The sequence below is a fragment of the Pogoniulus pusillus genome, chromosome 24 (assembly GCF_015220805.1).
Source record: "Pogoniulus pusillus isolate bPogPus1 chromosome 24, bPogPus1.pri, whole genome shotgun sequence".
Taxonomy (NCBI): domain Eukaryota; kingdom Metazoa; phylum Chordata; class Aves; order Piciformes; family Lybiidae; genus Pogoniulus; species Pogoniulus pusillus.
Window position 1 is genome coordinate 468,515 of NC_087287.1, and position 21,519 is coordinate 490,033.

A 21,519-nucleotide genomic window follows, 5' to 3' on the forward strand; every position below is an offset into this window, starting at 1 on the left:
CTGCTCTGGCTATCTTGTGTCCTTTGTGTTGTAGCTCCTGTGCTCGTTTTTCAGGTAAGTAGAGAGGCAGGAGCAATTGCAGGGAAATAATAGCTTTGGCGTGTGTCTGAGTCTGTTCCTGGAGCACCCTCCACACATCTTATGGCTCCCAGAGCTCTGGAGATGCTGTGTTCAGTGTTCACTTGCCGCACCATGAAAAGCTGCCAGCTCCTCCAGCAGGCTCTCAGCGCTGCCGGGGAATGGGGCCGGTGGGGGGGGGCTGGCAGGGCTGCCTACAGTGGCTTGAGAGCTCATTCCTCAGCCCGGCCTGCAGTAGTTGCAAAACAGGAGCAGTGAAGTTACTGTGCTTTGGGAAATGAGAACATAAAGTTTGCCAGAATATCGCCTGTGTATTTCCCTGCTGAAGGTGAAAAGGAAAGTGGTGGCTTGCGAAGTGCTGAAATGAAAGCACGTGTGTGGTGCTCGTCAGTCCTGTCACCTGCATGTCTCCCTGCTTGCTGAGTGATGGCAACACAGTAACTGCAGCTGTTTTTCCATCCTTTAGGTGGCTATAATAGCGGGAAACTTTGAGCTTGCTGAATATATCAAGAATCACAGGGAAGCTGATATTGGTAAGCAAAATCTTTACAGACACTGCAATAAGCTCTCTGTGTGCAGCCCAGGACTTGGCAGGCTGTTACCTCTGGGTCTGTGGGGGGTCTGACCCCGGGGCTGATGGCACTGTCCTCCCAGGGAGGTTTTTAAAGGAACTTTGCTATAAAAGGCGGGGGGAGGGAAGTTGGAATGCTTCCAAAGTATGCTTTAAAAATGGAAATTTGGTAAGTAATGCAAGCAAGTAGTAGATGCTTTGTGAGTATAAATGGGAGAGCATTTAATGGATCAAATACTGACTCACATGCCCAGAGCACCCAGGTTGGCTCTTGCAGCTCTTTGGGTTGCTGTCAGCCTAAACCCAGCTCTCATGCAGGAATAACTGGTCAGAAGAGGATGGTCAAGGACTGCTTCTCTGCAGTGAAATGAAGAGATGGCAGAAGGTGCCTATCCATAAAACCATTTCCTCTCACTGCCTTTGGTGTGTGGCACTGGCTGAAGGCATTGGGGGCTCCCAGCAAAAAACCTTCAGATTTTTTAAAAGATCTTTTTACCTGGAGACTTCTGCCAATAAGATAAAAAGCGATTTCTAATACAGTTTAAAGAGCAGGTGGTGCAGTTAATGAATTCAAGTCAACTGCAGTTCCACAGAAGTGTGCTGGAGCTGAACACTTCGAGGCATTCCTTTTGGAGCAGGGGGGGCTGTGTAGGTGCCTGCACTGATTCAGCTCGGTGATGTGAATCTGTGTCTTGGCAGCATTTAATTTATTTGGAAAGCTAAGCCAGCTCACATGAAATTTAGGACCATGAAAGAATTGCTCTGGATTAAGACTTCCATCTCCCTCCCTAGTTGCATCTCATCTGCAGGGATACAGTTAAAAACTCTGCATGGTGATGTGAATTTTGGTGGTACTGTGGTAGTTGAAAGCATCGCAATTTATAGTGTGCACTGAGGAAACTGAGGACACACTGCGTGAAAGTTCTGTGTGAAGGACCTGACTTCTGCAGAGAAGTTCACTGACTTTGGAAGGTTTTAACCCAAGAGAATGGTGTAGTTCCTTGTCAGGGCAATGAGGCTGGTGAAGGGTCTAGAGGAGAGGGCTGGTGAGAGCAGCCGAGGGACTTGGAATTGTTTAGTCTGGAGAAAAGCAGGATGAGAGGAGCCCACACTACTCTCTACAATTCCCTGGGAGGAGGCTGCAGTGAGGTGGGTATTGGTCTCTTCTCCCTAGTATCAAGTAATAAGATGAGAGGAAATGGCTGGTGAGGATGCTGGAGCACAGCCGTACGAGGAGCAGCTGAGGGAGCTGGAGTTGCTCAACCTGGAGAAGAGGAGGCTCAGGGTAGACCTCATAGCTCTCTACAACTACCTGAAGGGAGGCTGTAGCCAGATAAGGGTTGGTCTCTTCTGCTGGGCAAGCAGAAACAGAACAAGAGGACACAGCCTCAAAATGCACCAGGGCAGGTTCAGGCTGGATGTTAGGAGGAAGCTCTTCACAGAAAGAGTGATTGGCATTGGAATGGGCTGCCCAGGGAGGTGGTGGAGTCCCCATCCTTGGAGGTGTTTAAAAGGAGACTGGATGAGGCACTTAGTGCCATGGCTGAGTTGATTAGAAGGGTTAGGTGGTAGGTTGGACTCCATGATCCTAGAAGTCTTTTTCAGTCTGGTTGATTCTGTGAAATTGTGCCAGGGGAAGTTCGTATTGGATATTGGGAACAATTTCTTTGCTGCAAGAGTGGTCAGGGATTGGAACAGTCTGCCTAGGGAGTTAGTGGAGTCCCCCCATGTCTGGAGGTGTTCAAGATTGGCAGGATTAGTCCAAGTCCTTCAGTGGGGGGTGTACATCCAAGCAGGGGTTTCTGTGGTCAGTGCAGCACCTGGGCTCTGGAGGTGCTGCTCCTTTTACACCCTTGTCGTGGGAACAGGCTGTCCAAGTCATTGAGAGGTGTGCACAGAGGGCTGCAGTGGTCTGCCATAGGACTGTTGGACCACCTGTAGAAGAGGGAACTCTTCTTTTTTCATTGTTAAACTGTTCTGCCAGGCCCACAGCTCTCCAGGAGGGCTGCTGAAGGCCCCCACAACCACCAACCTGTCTACTTGGACCAGATAGAGAGTGTCACACCTTGTTTGAGACCAGCCCTGCCCCACGCATTGCTTTCAGACAGTAGACGACTGGGCTGTTAGAGCTCTCCAACATGTCCGCGTCCTGCTTGTGTTGGGGGCTCCAGAGCTGGCCACAGGACTCCAGATGGGGGAGACTGACTTGCAGCTTCTAATCTTAGTGGTGAGGAACTACACTGCCTGTGCCCATCTGTTTGGACATGTGTTATCGGCTGTTCCTGGATGATGCTGTCGTCCCAGGCTCCTGTGGCAGGAAGTCACTTGTACCGTCGATGCAGGAGGGATTGTGTGGGTGTCCTCCAGCTTGTCGGCAGTCACAAAGCTGTTTCGAGTCACGCTGCAGGGCTCCAGCATCAGTAGCGGAGTGCCTGCGATCGACGGTCCCGTGTCCCGCGTGGCCGTGAATGAGCTGCTCCTCGCTGCCCAGGACCACCGCTCAGGGCTCCCACTGCTCTTCCCTTTGCTTTCTATCTAATTATAAAGCACTTAGGCTAGACAAATGTGTTGAAATGCTGAAGAACTAGGTGTACAGACAACCAGCTTCTTGATAGTAATCATGACTCCACACTTCTTTAGAAAGAGAAGAAAAGTCTGTTTGAGAGCCAAGGCAGAAATAATGACCCATGGAGTAATGTGACTGCTGGATGTAAGAGAGGGATCTTCTGGAGTGTGTGGTGTCACCCAGACCTTGCCAAATAGAACCACCTGCTTAGGGCCAGTGTGAGCATACTTGTTTGGTCAGGGAGGTTAAGCCTGTGCTGCCCTTCTCATGAAAGGAACTGGATTAAAAATGGCATCCAAACCAGAAGATGGAGCTGCATTGATTGGGCTCCCTCCCTGATCATCTGGAAAAAGTGAGTGGCTTTGGCCAGTGAAGTTTCCTGGCTCTCTAAAGTGGGCTAGAGAGGCCAGTTGGTTGGCTAAGCTGAACATGTCTGAGACATGGCTTCACAAGCTGCTGGGCTCAGAGCTGGCAGAGCTGTGAGGTAGCTCTGAGCAGCAGAGGAGTGTGTCCCACAGTGGTCCATCCTACCCACCCACCTCCACCTTGTCTTGCAGTTTGGAGGGAGCCTGGCTTCTCTCTCACGCTGCTCCTGGATGGGTCCATCTTGCTGTTTCTTGGGTGAGGTCACAGACAGAGCTCATGATGAAATGAGAGGTGGAGACGCAGAATTCAAACCCGCTGACTCTGTAGTGCATAAGTGTTGAGGCAAGGCTGCACTAAGCCGTTCTGCTTCTCTCTGGCTGTGAGCCCCTGCACCTCCCAGCAAATGGAACTCTGTAGGTCCTGCTTCTGTGTAGTGACTTAAGAAAATGAGGCCTCGAACACACAGGCTGTTACCAGGTAAGGCATGTTCGGTCGGTGCTGGGCGACAAGGGGAGGCCGTCCTCCAGAGCCCTTGCACACCTTCACCTAGTTCAGGCAAGGTACTTATGCTACAGAATCATACCTATTTAGTACAGGGGTAGGGTTAGCACAACCACTTCTGGGAATAGGTGGGGTTGTTACAGTCAGTTCCTGGAACTCATTTCCATAAGGCTCCACCTCCTCAGGCATGTGCAGTGCCACCTGGTGGCTGTCTTTTGGGGTCTTCTTGATGAAGGCTCAACATCTTCCTTGGGCTGACCTCTCTTCTTTTTGTCCACCTGACATCAGTTGTGGGTCACATTCTTGGCCCGAGTCTCTGGTGTTCTCATCTTTGAACACAGTGTTCTTCTTCTCCATGAGAAGACCCTTTCAAGCTGAACCCATCTCCTTTGTGTTTATCTGATTGACAGTGCCTTATGTAACTGCTCATACAGCTAATGGTTTAGCTTGGTTTCTGCATCTTCTATCCTTTTTCCCATACCAGTAGCCATGATCCCAGCATAAAAATCTGATTGTTATTCTACCCTACCAGAAAGCTGGACCTGTTCTTTATGTGTTCATCATTGGGGGGGTTCTCTCACACATGTTCTCTCTTCTCTCAGCAAGTCACTGCTTCCTTACCTTCCTCCTTTCCCCACCATCACCTGCCAGCTGGTCATTCTATCTCAGGTAGTCCATTAGGTGCCTGGGTGTGGCCAGTTTGTTGGAAGAGTGGCATGGAAAGCACGTGGCACAGACAACTAGGATTTGATTTAGTTTTTAACACTTGGTGTTGCCATTTGCAGAAACAAACTGAGGGAAAAGAGAAAGCCCTGCAAATGATTCCTGTGGCTTGGTGCCATAAAAGACACCTCACTGCTGTTCTTTCAGACAGGGGCGATGCGGTTTTGTAAGAGCAAATCAAACATAAAGAATAAAGGATTCTGAAGAGAGGGAAAAAAGGGTACCAGAGAAGGATTAAACCCAAGATCCAGATTCCATTGTGTTTATTTCTGTTATGAGATTCCAAACATCAAGGAATCCCTTTTGTTTTCTTGACAGGTTTGAAAGGTGAATGAAAATTGCCATATCATTTAGACAGGAATCCTGCTTGAAACAAATTAAGCTCCTATTTTCCATAAAGCAAGCAAAGCTGTTGCCAGAGGGCACTTGGAAACGTGTTTTACAAGCACTGTGAAATACTTAGTGGAGCTTCTCAGGTTATTTCAATTCATCATGCCCCAAAATTAGTCATTTTTGAGGAATAACAACAACTTCAAAGCAGGCTGTTTTAATTATTACTTACTTTGAAAGTCTCTGAAGCCAAGAGGTATCTTGCAGCTCAGTGAGTGGTGTTCCAGCTTTGAGGACGTGGCTCAGCCCCTGATGGACAGAGCAGCAGTTCCACAGCACTAAAACGATAGCAATAATGGTCCTGTAAAAACATCTTCTATTTTAACTAGCTAAAGCACACTCATCCTTTCTTTATGTATTTATTTTCAAGTAAGAGAAAGTGATGGATTAGAAGATGTGATGGATAGAAAAGTTAATCCCTGATTGTTTTCATCCAGCCTGCAGCTGTCTGTGAGTAAATGAGCACATCAGATCTAGGAGGCATTTGCTGTGCAGAATTTACTGTGGCTTCCATAGGATAGAGGTACAAAAATCAATCATAAATGTGAGATTGGTGCTTTCATTAGACACAGATATGAAGATATTAAGCATGTTGCAGGCTGATAATCCTTTGCCTTGGATAACCTATTTTTAAATCGCTCTCTTGCCTTGGTTCCTTGGGCTGAGAGGCATTTTCAGATGGATCAAATGACATGGGTTGTTCTTCCTCGAGTGAACAAGGTTTGTTTTATGTTGTGCCTCTTGTCCTTCGGCAGCTCTCTGGCTAGCAGTGCTGGGGTCCCTTTGTTTTATTTTTGTTTGCTCTTTGCTTTAGGAAAATGAAGCACATCGAGCCGGCGTGCGAGTTTCTGGTAGCCGATTAGCAGACTGAGGCTTGGATACTGTTGCTAGGCTTCAAGTCAGAGTTCCTGTGTACCTCTAGAATTATGCAGAGATGTGTGAGTGTGATGGTTTGTCTGTGCTTGCATGTGGATTTCTTGATTTCTTAATTTGGTATTGGAAATCTGATAGGCTCAGCCCTTAAAGCATGCATACTGCACTCTGCCAGTTGCTTTTGAACCAAACCTGTTCTGCTCGTAGGCAAAAGTATTTATTTGGATTGGAATTGTGCCTGTGAACGTCTTGAATGTGCCTTTTATTGTCGAATAAGCAGAACAGGTCTTGCAAAGCGCAAGGAGATGAGCTGGTGTTTGGTAAAATTGCTTTTCTAACCCGTTTTGTTTAATTAGATCAGAGTGATTGAGGTCAGCACTCTGGGTCTCTTGGCTGCCCAATGAATATTCCATCTGTTTACTTATTTATTTGGGTTTGGGGAGCCAGGCAGGCACTTTCACTTTCATAAATCAAATGCCTGCAGAAGCTTCTCAAGTTAGGGAAATGATGTTTAGAAAGATAAAAGCAGCAACAAGAAAGGGCAGTAAATCAGAAGCCTTAAAAATCTACAAAACTGTCAGCAGGATCCAGTGCCTTTGTGCTATTTTTGTTGCTTGTTGCTTAATGGAAGCAAAAGAGACACAGGGGTGTGTCACAGCCTGGGTGCCATGTGAGCCTGGCTAAGGGTAACCGCTTCCAGGTACCAGTGGGCATTTGAACACGGAAACAGGATGAGGCTGGCGTAGGTAGGATGGCAAAGAGACCAAGATCTTCACTGCCCGTGTTTTAAGTGAACGTTCTTTGGTCTGTTCTTGCCATCCTGCCTTCCCCTTTGCTGCCTGTTTGAAACCTCTCTGCTAAGCTGATCATTATTTCTCCTGGCCACAGGAAAAAAACCAAACCTTTACACTGATGACTTTTTTAAAGCTGCCTTGTAACCCATTGGCTCTTAATTGGTATGAAAAGAAATTGTTGCTGTTACTGATCTGTGTTTTTCTCTGAAAAGTTGCAAGGAATAGAACCTCAGATGCTCATCTTGCCATGCAGTAGCAAATAAATTGGAAAACTGGGAATTGTCCTCTGTTAGCGTAATTACAGCCCAGAACATAGGACAGAGCTCGAAACACTCGCAGCCCTTCTCCTTCTCTCTTTGATTGCAAACACTCTTTTTTTCCCCTCTGTGAATTTAGTACAAGATTGGGCAGTAACTAGTTTTGTGTCAGAGTTTCAAGTTACTTTTCAGAGGTTGCTTGTTGCTCTTGGCCGTTGAAGTTGGGTGCATTCCGTGCCTGGCATGTGGGCCTGCGTGCGGAGAGCACCCGCAGTGCCGTGCAGCACATCGCCTGGGGTTCCTTAGGCTGGCTTGAAACTCTCTGAGCAGGAGAGGAGAGAGAGCACTGCTGACACCTAACTGCTGATCTCAGTGCAGTAGGTCTCTGCGTGATTTGGCCTTGTCTTGTAAACCAGCCTTGCCAGCTGCCAGGTGGGCAACAACTGCCACTGCTACTCCTCCTTGGAGTTTATTTTACAGGCTGGCCTAGAGCCACCTTACCATTGAGCCCAAACTGGAGCAATTTCAGCTTGTCTTCAGTGCCCTTGAGTTAGTTGTGATCACAGACAGGAGCTCTGTGGTCTGAGTGGTGGCTGCAGGTCACAGCTCAGTGGATTATCCCCTAAAGGTGTTTGAGATGCTTGGGAAGGGTAGCAGAGGAAGAGTGGAAATCAGTTTGTGTTTGCATCTTGCCCGGTTTTCATGCTTAGACCCAAATGATTGCAAGTGTCTTTGGGACCACCAGCTCCTGCTTCCCCACATCTGGCTTCTAGCTAGCTCCTGACCAGGAGAAAAGCTTCTTGCCCTCTCTGTTCTTCCTGGTGTGGGAGCATTGCAAGCGGCAGGTGGGAGCTGGGATGTTTTTGATGCTGTTCCTGTTATCAAAGTGCTGTTTCATCAAGCAGTAGGGTCAGCCTTGCCCAGATCATCAAAGGATGCACATGCTGTGAGGCATGGGCCTGTCAGTAGTAGTGGCTTTTGTTCCTTTAGGGTTGTTCTTGGAGCACTGAGGTGGTGTGCTGAGGAGTAAACTCAGCAGCCATGGACAGAAGTGTAAGTTGCTGAATTCTAAAAAGAAATCAAGTCCTAAAGCATAATGATAGGGAAAATGACTGGAGTACACCAGGGAAGTGACAGGGGGCGGGAATGGCATGCGAGTTTATCAAATGAGTAAGAAGGATTTCTCACTTAAAAATGAAGTCATTGAGTGGATTGCCCTGTCCTCAAAAATTCCATTGCAATACCTAGGAGGAGAATGCCACTGAACTGAAGAGGCAGATCAAAGGGCATGGTGACAGCAAAGAGCACTGTAAGTGCCCCACAGCTCAGATGCTGGCATTTTGAGCTCATTTTGCAGCCATATTGGAACTTGTGGCAGTGATTTTTGGATTATTGCTTGCGAGTGAAATTCACAGTGATGTTCAGCCTGGTGGTCAGATCCTTCTATCCCTGTAGTTCCCCTTGTGGTTGCTGAAAGGGGTCAGCAGATGATCCATCCCTCACGAGTCCCCTTTTCAATTCAGTCTTTGAGACATGGTCCCTGGTCCTGCACCAGGCTGTTCTTCAAGGGGCAAGGGCAGACACTGGAGTGAAGTTGAGGAGTTGGATTAGGCTGAGTGGGCATGAAATGAAATTTTTGGGTTTATATGGGATTTAACATTTGTTCAGTCCTTTCCAGTTCAGGTTTGTGGGTCATAGATCATAAGACTGGAAGGGCTTTACGTGCTCACAGTCGCAACCTCTCCGTGGTGCAGATTACAGAGTTGAGCCTAATTCCTGCTTGGGTTGGATTATAATTGGAGGAAGCATTTTGTCCTGTTAAAGACCTGTGATAATGGAAATAGGATTTGGAAAATTGTATCCTCCTTGTGCGATCTGATGGGTTTGACCCCATCTGTTAATTGTTCTGGAGTTGATTGCCCCTTCATTAAACAGACTTTATCCTATCCCTGATACCAGCTGGTCTGCCTGTAGTGACTGGACTCTGCGGTGTCTGCCCATGACTCTCTTCTAAAGCCAGTCCCCTCCTTTAGTCTTTCAGAGGCTGATCATAGTTACTGGAGAGGAGATGTGAAACTTGGTGGAGGTGAACACTGAGTATGAGAGACCGCCCTGGGCTCTGTGGGGTTTATTGCTGTTACTGTTTGAGCAGCATTATCTTCATCGCCTTGCAGCTAACTTTTCCTGGCTCCACTAAAATCTGTGTCCCCAGCCTTTCTACAGCAGGGCTTTTGCTAAGAGGGTATGACCTTGGGAAGGACATGACCAGTGCCTTTCAGTCAGGAGATGCATAGGTCTCAGTGCAGGAAATGGGAGGGTCTGGATGGCAGTGGTTTGGATGTTAGAGGCCTCATACTAGTAAGATAAGTCTGGGAGCCTGCAGTGCAGCTCTGAAGTCTGAGGCAGCCCGAGAAGAGGTTCTGCAGAAGACAAATTGTTTGAAGTGTCTCACAGAGAATCACAGCATTCCTGAAAAGCTGATGTATGCTCTTGGAACCATTTTTCAACCTGAGCCTTGAGCTCTCTAAGGTAGTGTCATGCTGTGTGGGATCTCAAGCTGTGGCACAGCAAGGCCAGGTCAAAAATAGAGGTAGGACAAATGGAGCAGTAGATGTGTGCAGAATCCCACAGCTTTCTGTTTCTCCCATTTACAATGCTGAGCACACAAGAAAAAGAGATGAAAGAACATGAAATAAATGCCAGAGCTAAAAAAGAAAAAGATGAAAGAGAGATTGATGGGAACAGGGATGCTTCCTGAGGAGAAGCCCTGTGCTTCCCACCGTAAATACAGAGATGCACTGGGAAATGCCACCAAAAACAAGGAAAAAAAAAGTCTCTAAGGGATGGCAGCCTTCATGTTGAGCACTGCAGCACTTCAGCACCAGGCTTTTTGTGCACCTGCTCATTTCCTTTACATAAGCAGCTGACAAAGGTAGGATGAGAGGCTTGAGGCTAGGTTGGTGACTTTTAATGTGTCAGAGCTTATCTTAATTGTTGCATTATTGACAATAATTAGGTTCAATGTCAGTCCCACTTGGGGAAAGAACTGTCTTCCACAGACTACTTGGATCTGGATAAGGGTAGGAGTCAGCAACCTTGGAGGTGTTCAAAAGCTGTGTAGAAATGGCACTCTTTAGTGGGCATGGTGGTGTTGGCTTGATGGTTGGACTCTTCTTTCTCAGAGGTCTTTTCCATCTGAAATAATTCTGTGATTCAACACAGAAGGTTCAAACGCAGAAGCAACTTGGTTAGGTCTCCCATCATATAAACCAGGTATTGGTATGACTAATTGCTGCGTGGAGGCAAGGCCAAGCCTTTGTGTGAGCTCAGTGACTGCATGGGTGATGTTTGCCTTTCAGATGGCTTCAAACATCCTTTTCAAGTTGGGCTTCTTGGTAATTGCTAGTACCCTCTGTTTTGAGCAGACAGGTTCCACTTCAGTGACTCTCATGTGGAACTCCTCTTTCTACTGTGCTAAATTTTGTATTTATATAATTTTAACAGTTTAACATTCTGGGGTTCTTCCACGCTGGGCTACTTATCCAAATTGAGCTGATGTTATGTTTTCCATTGTACTGACTCTGGGATTTGAGACTTCTCCCAAGCAATTTGCTTTGAATATCCTACGAATAATCTGCCTTTCGTAACAAGGGGCTAATGTTGGCCTCTTAGTGCAGACTGATCTTGCAAAATGCATTCTCTTGAGAAGGAAATAGTATCCTCAGAGAGGACCATTTGTTGTCAAATTGTAGCTGAGGTTTGGTGAAGGGCTAGGCTCTGAAGCATGCTGCTTTACAGGGGTGTAGTGCTTCACACTGGTGGCAATCTCCACTCCATTTATAGCTCATTCTCCTGGGCTGTGTCTGAGCTGACAGCCTGCTCCTTGGACTGCAGCTTTCTGCAGGGGAGGTTTTGTCATGCTGGAAGATGTCTTCAGAGTAAACACTTTCCAAGTATTTAACTCGGAGGCTTAGAATCTTGGACAGAGCTCCCAGGGGAGTCAGAGGCCACCAAAACTCCTTGAACCATTTCTGTCATTCCTTCTGTTTCGATGTGCTGCTGTTTGAAGAGGATCATTTTCTTCCCTTCTGCTTCGTCGCCAGGCGGCCACTTCATTGACCAAAACCCAAACCAAACGACAACAAACAGCAAGTTTCCCATTATCTGAATGTGTTTGCTGTCATAAGGGCAGCTGCCGTGGGAGGCTGTCTCGTTTACTGGCTTGCCTGGTTCTCTCCAGCCGCAAGCACTGCTCCCAGAACTTGTCTGTGACTGGGATAGAAACTGGGCTTCAGGGACATCAACAAAATCATCACCTTGGGCTTCGTGTGCTTGTGGAGCCTGTGTTTGGTGTTGTGTGCCTTCAGAAATAGTTGGGAATGGAGATTACTTCTGAAGATAGTAATGGGAGACAATTTAGGGGGTGGCACATGTGGTCAAGGGAGGTCAATTTACATTTCCTCAGCTTCGAAGTTAAGCAGTTACAGGCTCAGTTGCTGGCCCATCCAAACTCAGGTTTGTCTTTGGGGGTAACTACAGGTCTAAATACAAACAAGTCAGGTCCTTACGGAGTGAGGTTCAGTTTTGCATCTCTGCTTGTTCCCTGACAGACAGATGGACATCTTCCATCTGGACAGCGGCTAGTGTGAGACTGGGCTCTGCACTCCCATCTCCAGTTTAGGTGCCCGGCACAGCCTGGGAGTCCTACTGGAGTTCAACAAGGTTGTGTTCTCAGAAAACTCTGTTCTGCTATGGTTCGGGTTTCTCCTGCTCCCCTCTGTGTGTGTCTCGATCGTTTCATGTGCAGGTGTGGAAATCAAAAGACACTGCCTGCTCCATTTTCTAGCCCACTGTTGCTGAAATAATTGCTTGGGCTTCTTCGTAAAAGGCACAATTATGATAGCACCTTGGTTCAGAAGAAGTTGCAGAGTAAATACTACCCTGCAGAGTGGCTGTAACTGGGTGAAATCCACACTGAATGAAAACAACAAAGGATTTGTTGACTTGAAGATCTACAGCATGAAGCATGTTTTGTTTGTGTGTGTGTAGGAGTATCTCTGCTTTTCTCTTAATTAGGTATTTCTACTAACTCCAGCAGACTAGGGCTTCAGTTCCCTAGTAAAGATGCCAGCCTGAAACTGTCATGCTAGATGGCTGGCTTTCAGAAATAAGGAAATACTGCAAACTGGATGCCCAGATTTTATTCCTCCCCCTGAAGTAGTATTCTTTTACAAAACCTCTCCTATTACTCGATACATTTCCATCCCCTCTGATCTTTTCTATTGTAGCATTTCCTACTTGGGAAACTGCCTCTTGCGTCTCTTTGAAACATCTGAGATGGCAAAATTTAACCTAAAGCCTGTGGTGTGGTTTTTTGCAGTTTTAACTGTGCCTTATCACATCTATAATGTAGCACCAATCACTTATTTATTCTGAAGAAATGACTTGTTGCTCCTGAGAAAGGCCTTCCCAGGGCAGACTCTCAGCTCTCGGGTTTGTGCATCGAGGCTCTCCAGCGCTCAGGCACCAGCAGGCACCAAGGTGTGTGTGCATGTTGAGCTGGCGCAGGACTGCTCCTCTTCCTGTGTGCCCCCCCCCCCCCCCCCAAGACTCGCTGGATCTGCTGCTCTAGAGCCTGATCCTGGCTCAGTCGTTGCCTTCCAGTCTCTCCTGCCTGTCCTCGTAGCACTTGTCCAGACGTCTGGGGTCACACCTCACAAGTAGTCGAGAGGCTGTGAGTCCACAGAAATTTGGGTGTTGGTTCCGATTTATCTTTACCCTTCTCTTGAGGGCTGAGCTTTTCATTTTGGGTCAGAGTGTGGTTTCTCTTGCCAGCTTCATTAGCACTCTTGAGAGTGCCAGGTGCTAAAGAGCTCTATTTTTGCTGCACAGATCAAGTGTGTCTGCTTCCCTGTGGCCTCTTTTTACATATTTCTTCATTCTACGACTCAGAGAAGCTGTGAAGAGAACAAAGAGATTGCAAATAGCCAGAGAAAACTGCTATGATGTTGTTACAGGAAAATGAAGGGGAGGATGTATCTGTGAGGGGATGGGATTAAAATGGAAGGCAGGAAATGATGCATAGACACCCAAATAAAGCAAACAGTGGAATAGTGCATTCTGTTAGCTGTGCTGCATCAGGCAGTCAACTGTTTCAGATAATTCTATGAACAGTGCTTTTAGGCCTTTAAGTAAAGGATTCTCCAATGTCAGTAGCTCAGAAATTTTCATCGTTAGCCAAGGTATTCCAAACATTCTTAGTTAGAGTTCCATACAAAGCAGTTGCCTGCAGAAGGTGAGGCACTGAGAATCAAATGGCTTTTTCCACCCAGAGGAGGAGGCATATGGTCAGCCTGAAGAACAGAAGGCTCCAGGGAAACCTCAGAGCAGCCTTCCAATAATTGAAGGGAGCTACAGGAGAGCTGGAGAGGGACTTTTCACAAAGGCATGGAGCGACAGGGGGAGGGGTGATGGCTTCAGACTGAGGGAAGCTCAATTTAGATGAGATATTAGGAAGAAATTCTTCCCCCCTGTGAGTGAGGCACTGGAACAGGTTGACGAGAGATGTTGTGGAGGCTACAAGCCTGAAAGTGTTCAAAGCCAGGTTGGATGAGGCCTTGAGGCATCCCTGCCCACAGCAGGGGAGTTCAACTAGATGATCTTTTGTGTCTTTTCCAACCCAAACCAGTCTGTGATTCTGTGGTCTGCTGGGGGTGTGTGCTTCAGCACATCGGCCCTCTTGGCTGAAGAATGGCCAGCTGACTGGGCCGGGGGGAGGAAAGGAGGTGCTGAGTGCCTTTGGGCAGAAGCCATCAGACAACACAGGGAGTCAGAAGCAACCCAGCTCAAAGGGCAAGGACTGGGATCTTCCTGTGTGGCAGCTGATGGAGAGTTGATGCTTACAGGATGGAAAGCCAGGAAAATAGCAGAGAACCACTTAGCATGATTCCAGTAAGGCAAGGGAAGTTCCTTAGGCTAGGCTGACCTAAAGGTTTCAGTCCTTCAGCTGTGCAAAGATGCCTTCTGGCACGTCTGGGAGTCTGGAGGGGGTAGCACTTCCTAGGACGTTTTTGCTCATGTGCTGGGCCGAAGGCTGTGACCTTGCCTGGCGGCAGTGGGGCTTGCTCGCCGCTTGCTTTCCTGGTCCTGTTTCTGCAGGAGCCAAAAGACAGGGCTGGTGTTTGGGCTTCCCCGTTCTGAAGGCCTTTTCTTTGCTGTTAGTGGAAGGTAAAGTAATGGAGTGCCTGTTGGGAAGTCTGGGCTGCTGCAGGTACCGTGTTCTGAACACTCTGCCACAGTGTCCTGCAGGCTGCCCGTGCCCAGTGTGGCTGCTGCAGGTACCCACGGTGCCCTCTGCACCTTCCTCTTTGCCTGGCAGCTGCTGCTGCCTGATGCCCATAGCTGGGCCCAGACAGTCAGCTGCAGTTTATTTGGTGCCAGCTGCCAAGGGCAATAGCTTGGTGGCTGGGGAAAGTCTCTGGAGTTAAGCAAGTGACAAATTGTGCTCTGTGCCACAGGATGCACATCTGGGGAAAACACACAGAAGCTGTTACAGATTCAGGCTACTGTCTTCTCTTAAGGTGTGCTTGGGTTGCCTCTGGGAAAAGACAGTATCTATGAAGTCTTTCCCTGGTAGCTGGTGGGCTGTGCCCTATGCCATCTGCAAGACGTCTCTGCAGGTTGGAAGAGCCCTGCTTCTCTTCTGGGCTGCAGTGGTCTAGGCTGGAGTGAAGTGTCCTTTAAAACCAAAGACCCACAACGGGGTTATGTTTAGGATTTGGTAACAGCATGTTCTTGATATAGGAAGAGCAAACTTGATACAGGAAGAGTACCACTGCTGCTGTCCAAATGTTTGTGCTGATCTGGTGTAACATTCACACTGAAGTGAGATGCTTTGCTGGGTTCCCAGAGAGGAGCAGTGGTGCTGCTTCTGGAGTACTGGCTCAGTGATGTAGGTTTCCCCGTTTGCACCAGTAGGTGGCTGAGACACCTGGGTACCATCCGCAACACAACAGGCTCTCGTTTTAGAGTGGTTTTTGCTCGTTACAGATAAATTGGCTTTTTGCTTTTTTCAAAGTAAAGGTTTTGGGGTGTTCTTTTTATTTCATTCCCCATCCTCCCTGCTTTAATAATCATGCTCAAGTCCATTAAGCTTTCTAGAAATTAGAAGGAAATAAGAAAACAATGAGTCATTAAAATACATGTTGTGGAGGATTAAACTCTCTTTTCTGGTTGAATTGCTTCCAGGCAATGAGGAGGAAGTCAGCCAAGAGATTTGCTTAAAGAAGTCTTGGAGTTTTAGCAAGATTTCTTGTTGTGTTTTCTTTTGGTTGCTGCTTTTTGTTGTGGAGTTTTTGTTGGGGTCTTTTTGCTTGTTGCGTTTTGGTTTTGTTTTTGTAAACATTCCTAAAATTTTACTTTGGAAGTGCCATAAAATCATGGAATGCTTTGGTTTGGAGGAGCCCTTGAAGATCATCTAGTTCCAACCTCCTGCCATGAGCAAAGACACTTCCTACTAGACCAGGTCCCTTCTGTAAGCAAGGACACCTCCTATAAGGCCAGGCTGCCAAAAGTTATCCAGGTGATCTCTGCTGTATGCGAGCTGCCTGTGCTGGCAGGGGTGAGCAGGTTGTGATGGTCACGGGTGGCACTGGTGTGGTACTAACCCTTTGACCATCAGTGAGCACCAGTGGTGAAATAAGACTCGTGCCTGGGGTTGCATGTGAGTCCTTGCCACCCAAGATCAGCATTTTCTGAAGCAGTTTCTTCAAAGAGGTGAAATTTTCATGGGGTGTGAAGCTTGTGACATGGTTAGATCATTAGAGGTCTTCGCCAAAGCACTGCCAGTCTGTGCCTTACCTTCCTTCTACAGACCTCTAGGTGTGGAATTAAATGGGTTTCAGTCATGACAATTCATGTGTGGAATGGACTCGTGCAGTGGCTTGGGTTGGAAGGGACTTATAAAGGCCATCTAGCCCAAGATCGCTGCGGCAAGCAGGGACATCCCCAGCTACAGGAGGCGGTGCCATTATCTTCCTCAACAGCCTGCTGTGATCTAAGTTTGAAATCATTACAAAGGAGGTCTGAAACCAGTTTCCAGAAGAGAAGTGATCCTTTTGTGGTGCTGATATTCCTCGTGGCATCTGCAGTTCCTTTTTGTCTCGGGCTTTGTGAGAGTCCTGCAAAAATGTAGGACTGCAGTGGGGTTTTCCCCACCTAGAGTGAGGCATATTTGATTTCTCCATTATTTGACACCTTCTAATTCCAGAATTAGGGCAAGAAGATTTTCTGCTATTATTTATCATTGAGTAATTTCATGAGGTCAAAGCTAGGGCTACCAATGGAATTTCTGAGTTCAGCCAATTGTTGAATTAAATAAGTGGCTGATTAAACTTGGCATCTTTTTTTCCTTTCCTTTTTTGCAAAGGTCTTGTCTGAAAGACAGACCTCTGTTGCCACTGAAATAAAGACTCTTTTTCTGTGGGGAAAAGCTGCATTGCCTAAATACAAACAGTGCCCTTAACACCAGGAGAGTCAAAGCTATTAAATTCAGATCAAGAACATTAATGCATGGAGTTTCCACTGCCCGAGCTTGCATCAATGAGAATAAACTGGGATGCAGGAAAATACTTCAGAAGATCAGGTTTGTGGAGGTTGCATGGGCAATTTGTATAAACCTGTAGGAACAGAGCATGTCTCTGCTATCCACATCAGCTAGTAAGGAATGGTGCAGCTTCTTAATAGCTAAATGTGCATTAATTTCTCAATGGGCTTTAAAAGTCAGTTTATTCTCCGTCCCCGCCCCGCTCTTAAAGTTTACTGTTGTATGCTCCCAACGGTAATAAACTGATTCTTATCGTGGTCTAAGGAAATTCCCATGGGATCTTACTATTGAAATCCAACAGGAGGAGCAAATTATTTGGTGTGAGGGTGCTGGAGCCCTGGAGCCAGAGAGGTTGTGGAGTCTCCTTCTCTGGAGAGCTTCCAACCACACCTGGCCATTGTGTTCCTGGGCAAGCTGCTGTGGGTGCCCTGCTGGAGCAGGGGGGCTGGACTTTTAATCCCCACCTTGCTGGGATGCTGTGATTCTGTGAGTGAAGTTTCACTGCCAGCTAATGAGTGTAATTGCGGGCAGTGCTGCACTAAACTCAAGCTTTTAACTAGCAAAGTAGGAATCGCATTTCCTGAGGTGCGCAGAAGAACCAACGTGCTTTTATTGATGGAGGCTGAGAATCTGCTTGAATGCACATCAAGCAGGGTCCTCCTGAAAGCCTGGTCGGTGCTTTCGTCAGCCCCGCGGAAGGGGCCGGGGCCAGATCCAGGCTGAGCCGCCGTAGGCGCTGCCGTCGGTGCCGCGGTGGCCGCACCGCTCCAGAGGGACTCTCCCGCCGGCGTCTGCAGGGGGGTAGAGAGCGGTGGAGGATCCTCGCTCCGAACTTCTTCCACTTGCTTTGCATTTGATTCGCAGCTGCTTAAGCGCTGGCAGATTATTCCCGTTTTCCTGGTGAATAATGCATGAGGGTATGCGAGTGGCTGTTCCTTGCCTGAGTGGGCTGCAGATGAGAAGTGTCAGCTCCTTTGCAGCATTCATGTGCGTTTGCTTCTCAGGTTAAAGCTGTGGAGAACCTAGCTATGCTTTTTTGGGATTATCTCCTACAAGCGCCGAAATACTGGCGATGCTTGCTTTTTCTCTTCCTTTCCCACCTGAATACCTGTTATTACAATGAAAAAATCAGTTGTCAGTTTTCCATCACAAGTCTCTTCTCCCTGGGACTCCACGATTTGTCTGGCATTGTTGTACCTGCCACTTAAGTTTCATGAAAACTATCAGGAACAGTTGTGTGTGGTGGGTGGGTTTTTTTAGTTCTCTGCCACTGAGGTTAATTTGACTGACTCAGAACGCTGATTTCATCTTGCACCTCCTCCTTGCTCGTCAGCGTGTCCCCAAGAGATAGTCGTGGCACCCTTTCCTGTACGACCTTCATGCGCAGATATGTGAATTTCTTGTGTGTAAGATGTGCAGAGTTGTGTGTAGGCAGATCTACTCCCCCCACGGAATGCTTCAGGAGTCGACACTGCAGTCCACCCAGCACCCCCTTAGGGGATGCTCAAACGCCCCTAATTTACTGAGGGTGATTTGAGTACCTTTGTGTCATTAATCACTCGCCTCAGCCGCAGGGGTAGGCAGATCTGTTCTCCTTTGTCAGCTTATTGGAAAATACCCAGAACGTGTGACAACTGAATCCCAATGATCCTTCTTGCTTGCTCCCAGTTTGGCTTGGAATTACCTATTCAGGAGCATACTCTGATCCCTAAAGCATCCGAACTCTGAAACTTAAGTGATGAGGCATTTAAATAGAAATATTTGAGGTGCTGAAAACTTCCAGAGGTGTATCTGACGTATCGAATCCTTGGCAAGTGGGGTTTGATAGGAGAGTCCTGTGGGATTTTGGCTAGGAAGAAATTCCTAAAGTATGAAATACTGCTACAGACCTCGAGTGTCTTGTAAAACAAAGCTCCTCCAAACTGCCCAAGTGTAAGGGTACCTCTGGAATTTGCAGCCATCCAGCCTCAAACTGTAGATCAGCGTTTTAAAATAGCGCCTTTGAGCTGCCTGCAGGCTGTCATTTCCTCGGATAAACGACGGAAAGGGTGTGAAAGTGGAGAGGCTGCGTAGTAAACAAGGCGTCGGGTTTGCAAATGTTTCGAAAGCAGAGAGTTTAATAGCTCTGATAACAGAATCCCACAGAGAGTCAGAAGCAGCTCTCGGAGTGTCTTATGGACTTTTCAGAGCAGCTGAGCTCGAGACGTTGACAACTGCAGAGAAAATAGGCGGCAGAAAAGCACCTCGCTAGAAGGGTTTGCTTCAGCTAGTGTCAGGTTGTCCAGGATGAATGCTGAAAATAAAACCAAAAAGCAGTAGAGAAGAGAGACAAAAAATATTTTGATATGTGGTTCAAGTTTGGAACCATTCCAAAATATGGTCTGGAAGCTGTTTTCCATGAGAAGTGAACTTTTGGTGACATTGGTTCTGCAATTCCAGTGCTACTAAGGCAGGGTGGGGAGTGGTGGTGGTTTCTCATCCACTACTCCAGAAAGTGGTCCTTGGCTTTCCCACGTCATTCCAAACACTGCTGTTCAAGCAGCCCTTTCATTGCTGCAGATGCATGGCTGAGATATTCCAGTGTTCCAAGCCCTTTGTCATCTTCCTCTGTAATCCTTAATCACCTTGGACGTTCATTACCTTCCATTGCCTCATTTTCCTTTCCTCGTTTCACCTGCAAAACTTTGCAGCGGGGGCGGCAGTTAGGAGCTGAGACACACTGGAGCTGGCTTCCTCATCTCCTCTAAGTGTTCATTTCATCCACCTTTCCCAGTCCTGCCATCAGAAGAGCTTTGCTTGCATAATCTTCTGTTTTCACATTTTCCCCTTAAAATCAAGTTCTGACTCCTAACTTCTTTTTGATGTTGCCTTCATTCCTTGCTTCTTAAAGGTTCCTGCTTCCCATATCCAAGTAGAAGTCCCTGGAATTTGTTGCTGTCAGGTAAGGGTTAATCCATGATAATTTTTCTGTTTGGGGGCCTTAGTAGAAAAGTCTGATTTTGGTGCTCATATTCCAAGTGAAGGAAAATTGAGAAAGCAAAGAGGTCTTTGACGAGCACAGCTTTCCCAGAAGGAAAGCTTTCAAGACCTGTTTCTATTGCCGTGAGCTTAAGAGTTGGTGGTAGATAAAAAAGGTATCTGCTAATGATTTGGGGCTCCAGATGACTCTGCCTCAGGACACTGCAAAGATGGATAGGATTAAGTGTTTGCAGTGTAAGATGCTCTTCACTGTGTCTCTTGCCATGCAGCTAAGGGAGTGATGCAGTGCTGTACGCTCCACTGAGGCAGTCAGGGTGTGCTTGGGGGCTGTAATTTCCTAAAACCAGAGAATGCTTTGGGTTGGAAGGAACCCTTAAAGGTCATCTTGTCCACACTCCCTACAGTAAGCAGGGACATCTCAAACTAGATCAGGTTTCTCAGAACTCCATCAAGGTAGACCTTGACGGTCTCCAGGGATGGGGCCACCTCTTGCTCTCCAAGGCAGCCTGTTTAAGTGTTCCAGCACCCTCATGGCAAAGACTGTCCTCCTGATGTCCAAAGATGTTTGATTTTCCATGATAGAGGACTGCTCTTAGGCTGTAGTCCTAGCTGAGGCTCCATGTCCCAGGGACACACAGGCACACACCAGTGCCTCCCTCCCCTCTCCTGTAGCTGGGAACTGCAGCATGCTCTGGCTCACCTCGGTCTGAGCAGCCCAAACAAATTGCAGCCAGTGGGGACAGGGGCTGTGGGAGATACTGTAGAGGACATCCAAGGCAAGGACATGAGCTGAGCTAAGTCTTTCCAGAGTCTGATGTACTCTAATGGCAGGAAAGTGGTATAATAGGGCAGTGCAAAGAGCACCAGGCAGCTCTGCAGAGCTTCATTTCTTCTGCCTTTGTTCACAGGAGAGACAATGATTACCAGCAAGGCAGACAAAGCACAGCCTGTGTGCGGAGGTGTTATTGACAGTAGTTTTTACATCACTTGTCTCTCTGAAGCACAGAAATGTGGTGCCTGATTAACAAAATCTCACTCATTCTGGAGCTGCTGGAAAAGGCTTTATTTAATTGTGGGCCACCTTCTCTACAAAGACCATGGAACACCTCTTGAGCACATCTAAACTGCAAATGAGGAAAAGTGCTTGGAACAGCAGATGTTTTTGGTGGAGTGGCACTGGGATTTATACTGTCAAGGAGGAATAATGCAGTCTTGCACTTCAGCTCACAGCTGTCTTGCAGGTGACTTTTCAGCTAGGGTTCTGTGTCCAGGCAGCCGCTTAACCTGGTCCCTTTAGCCTGGGGAAGCCAGTAAATGTGCAGCAGAAAATAGGACAGCTTTGGTTAGGCTGTGTGACAAAGGCTTCGTGGTGGACCAGCTGAGCAGCTGTGAAATGTGAGCTGTCAGCATGGCAGGTTGCAAGAGACTAAGGTGCACTAGGGTTGGTTTTTAACTGGAGATTGAGGGGCACGTTGCAGTAAATGGCTCAGCACCAGATTTGCTGGACTTAAATACTGGTTGCACTTGAAGGTCCTTTCCAGCCACAGTGATTGTCTGATCCTGTGGTGGATGGGCTGCTCTCACTGAGCCTCTCTTCATCCGCTACCAATGTCACCTGTTTTGTTTTGGTGCCTGGGGTTTTGGGTCTTTCCCCAAAGCCTCAGCTGATCCATAGCAAGCTTTCAATGCGGTTTCATTGTTTTTCTTGCTTTAAAGTTATAATCTAGGGGCTCTGGGGTTAAAAAAACAAACCAACCAACAACTAAGTTATTCTAACTGGTAAAAGTAAGATTACAGGTTGTCAGAATCAAGTTATG

The 21,519-nt window shown here is 47.3% G+C and overlaps 1 protein-coding gene across 9 annotated transcripts in view; it reads left to right on the forward strand.

Annotated features, from left to right (window-relative positions):
- SHANK2 (SH3 and multiple ankyrin repeat domains 2) overlaps positions 1 to 21,519 on the forward strand; it is a 285,477-nt gene that overhangs the window by 66,594 nt on the left and 197,364 nt on the right. For 6 of the 9 annotated variants that reach the window (XM_064162990.1, XM_064162984.1, XM_064162986.1 and 3 more), the window contains 2 exons: positions 545 to 611; positions 19,614 to 19,664. In XM_064162990.1, coding sequence (XP_064019060.1) covers positions 545 to 611; positions 19,614 to 19,664 — 118 coding nt within the window. The remainder of the gene's footprint in view (positions 1 to 544; positions 612 to 19,613; positions 19,665 to 21,519) is intronic. The other 3 variants (XM_064162985.1, XM_064162988.1, XM_064162995.1) reach the window with 1 other exon arrangement.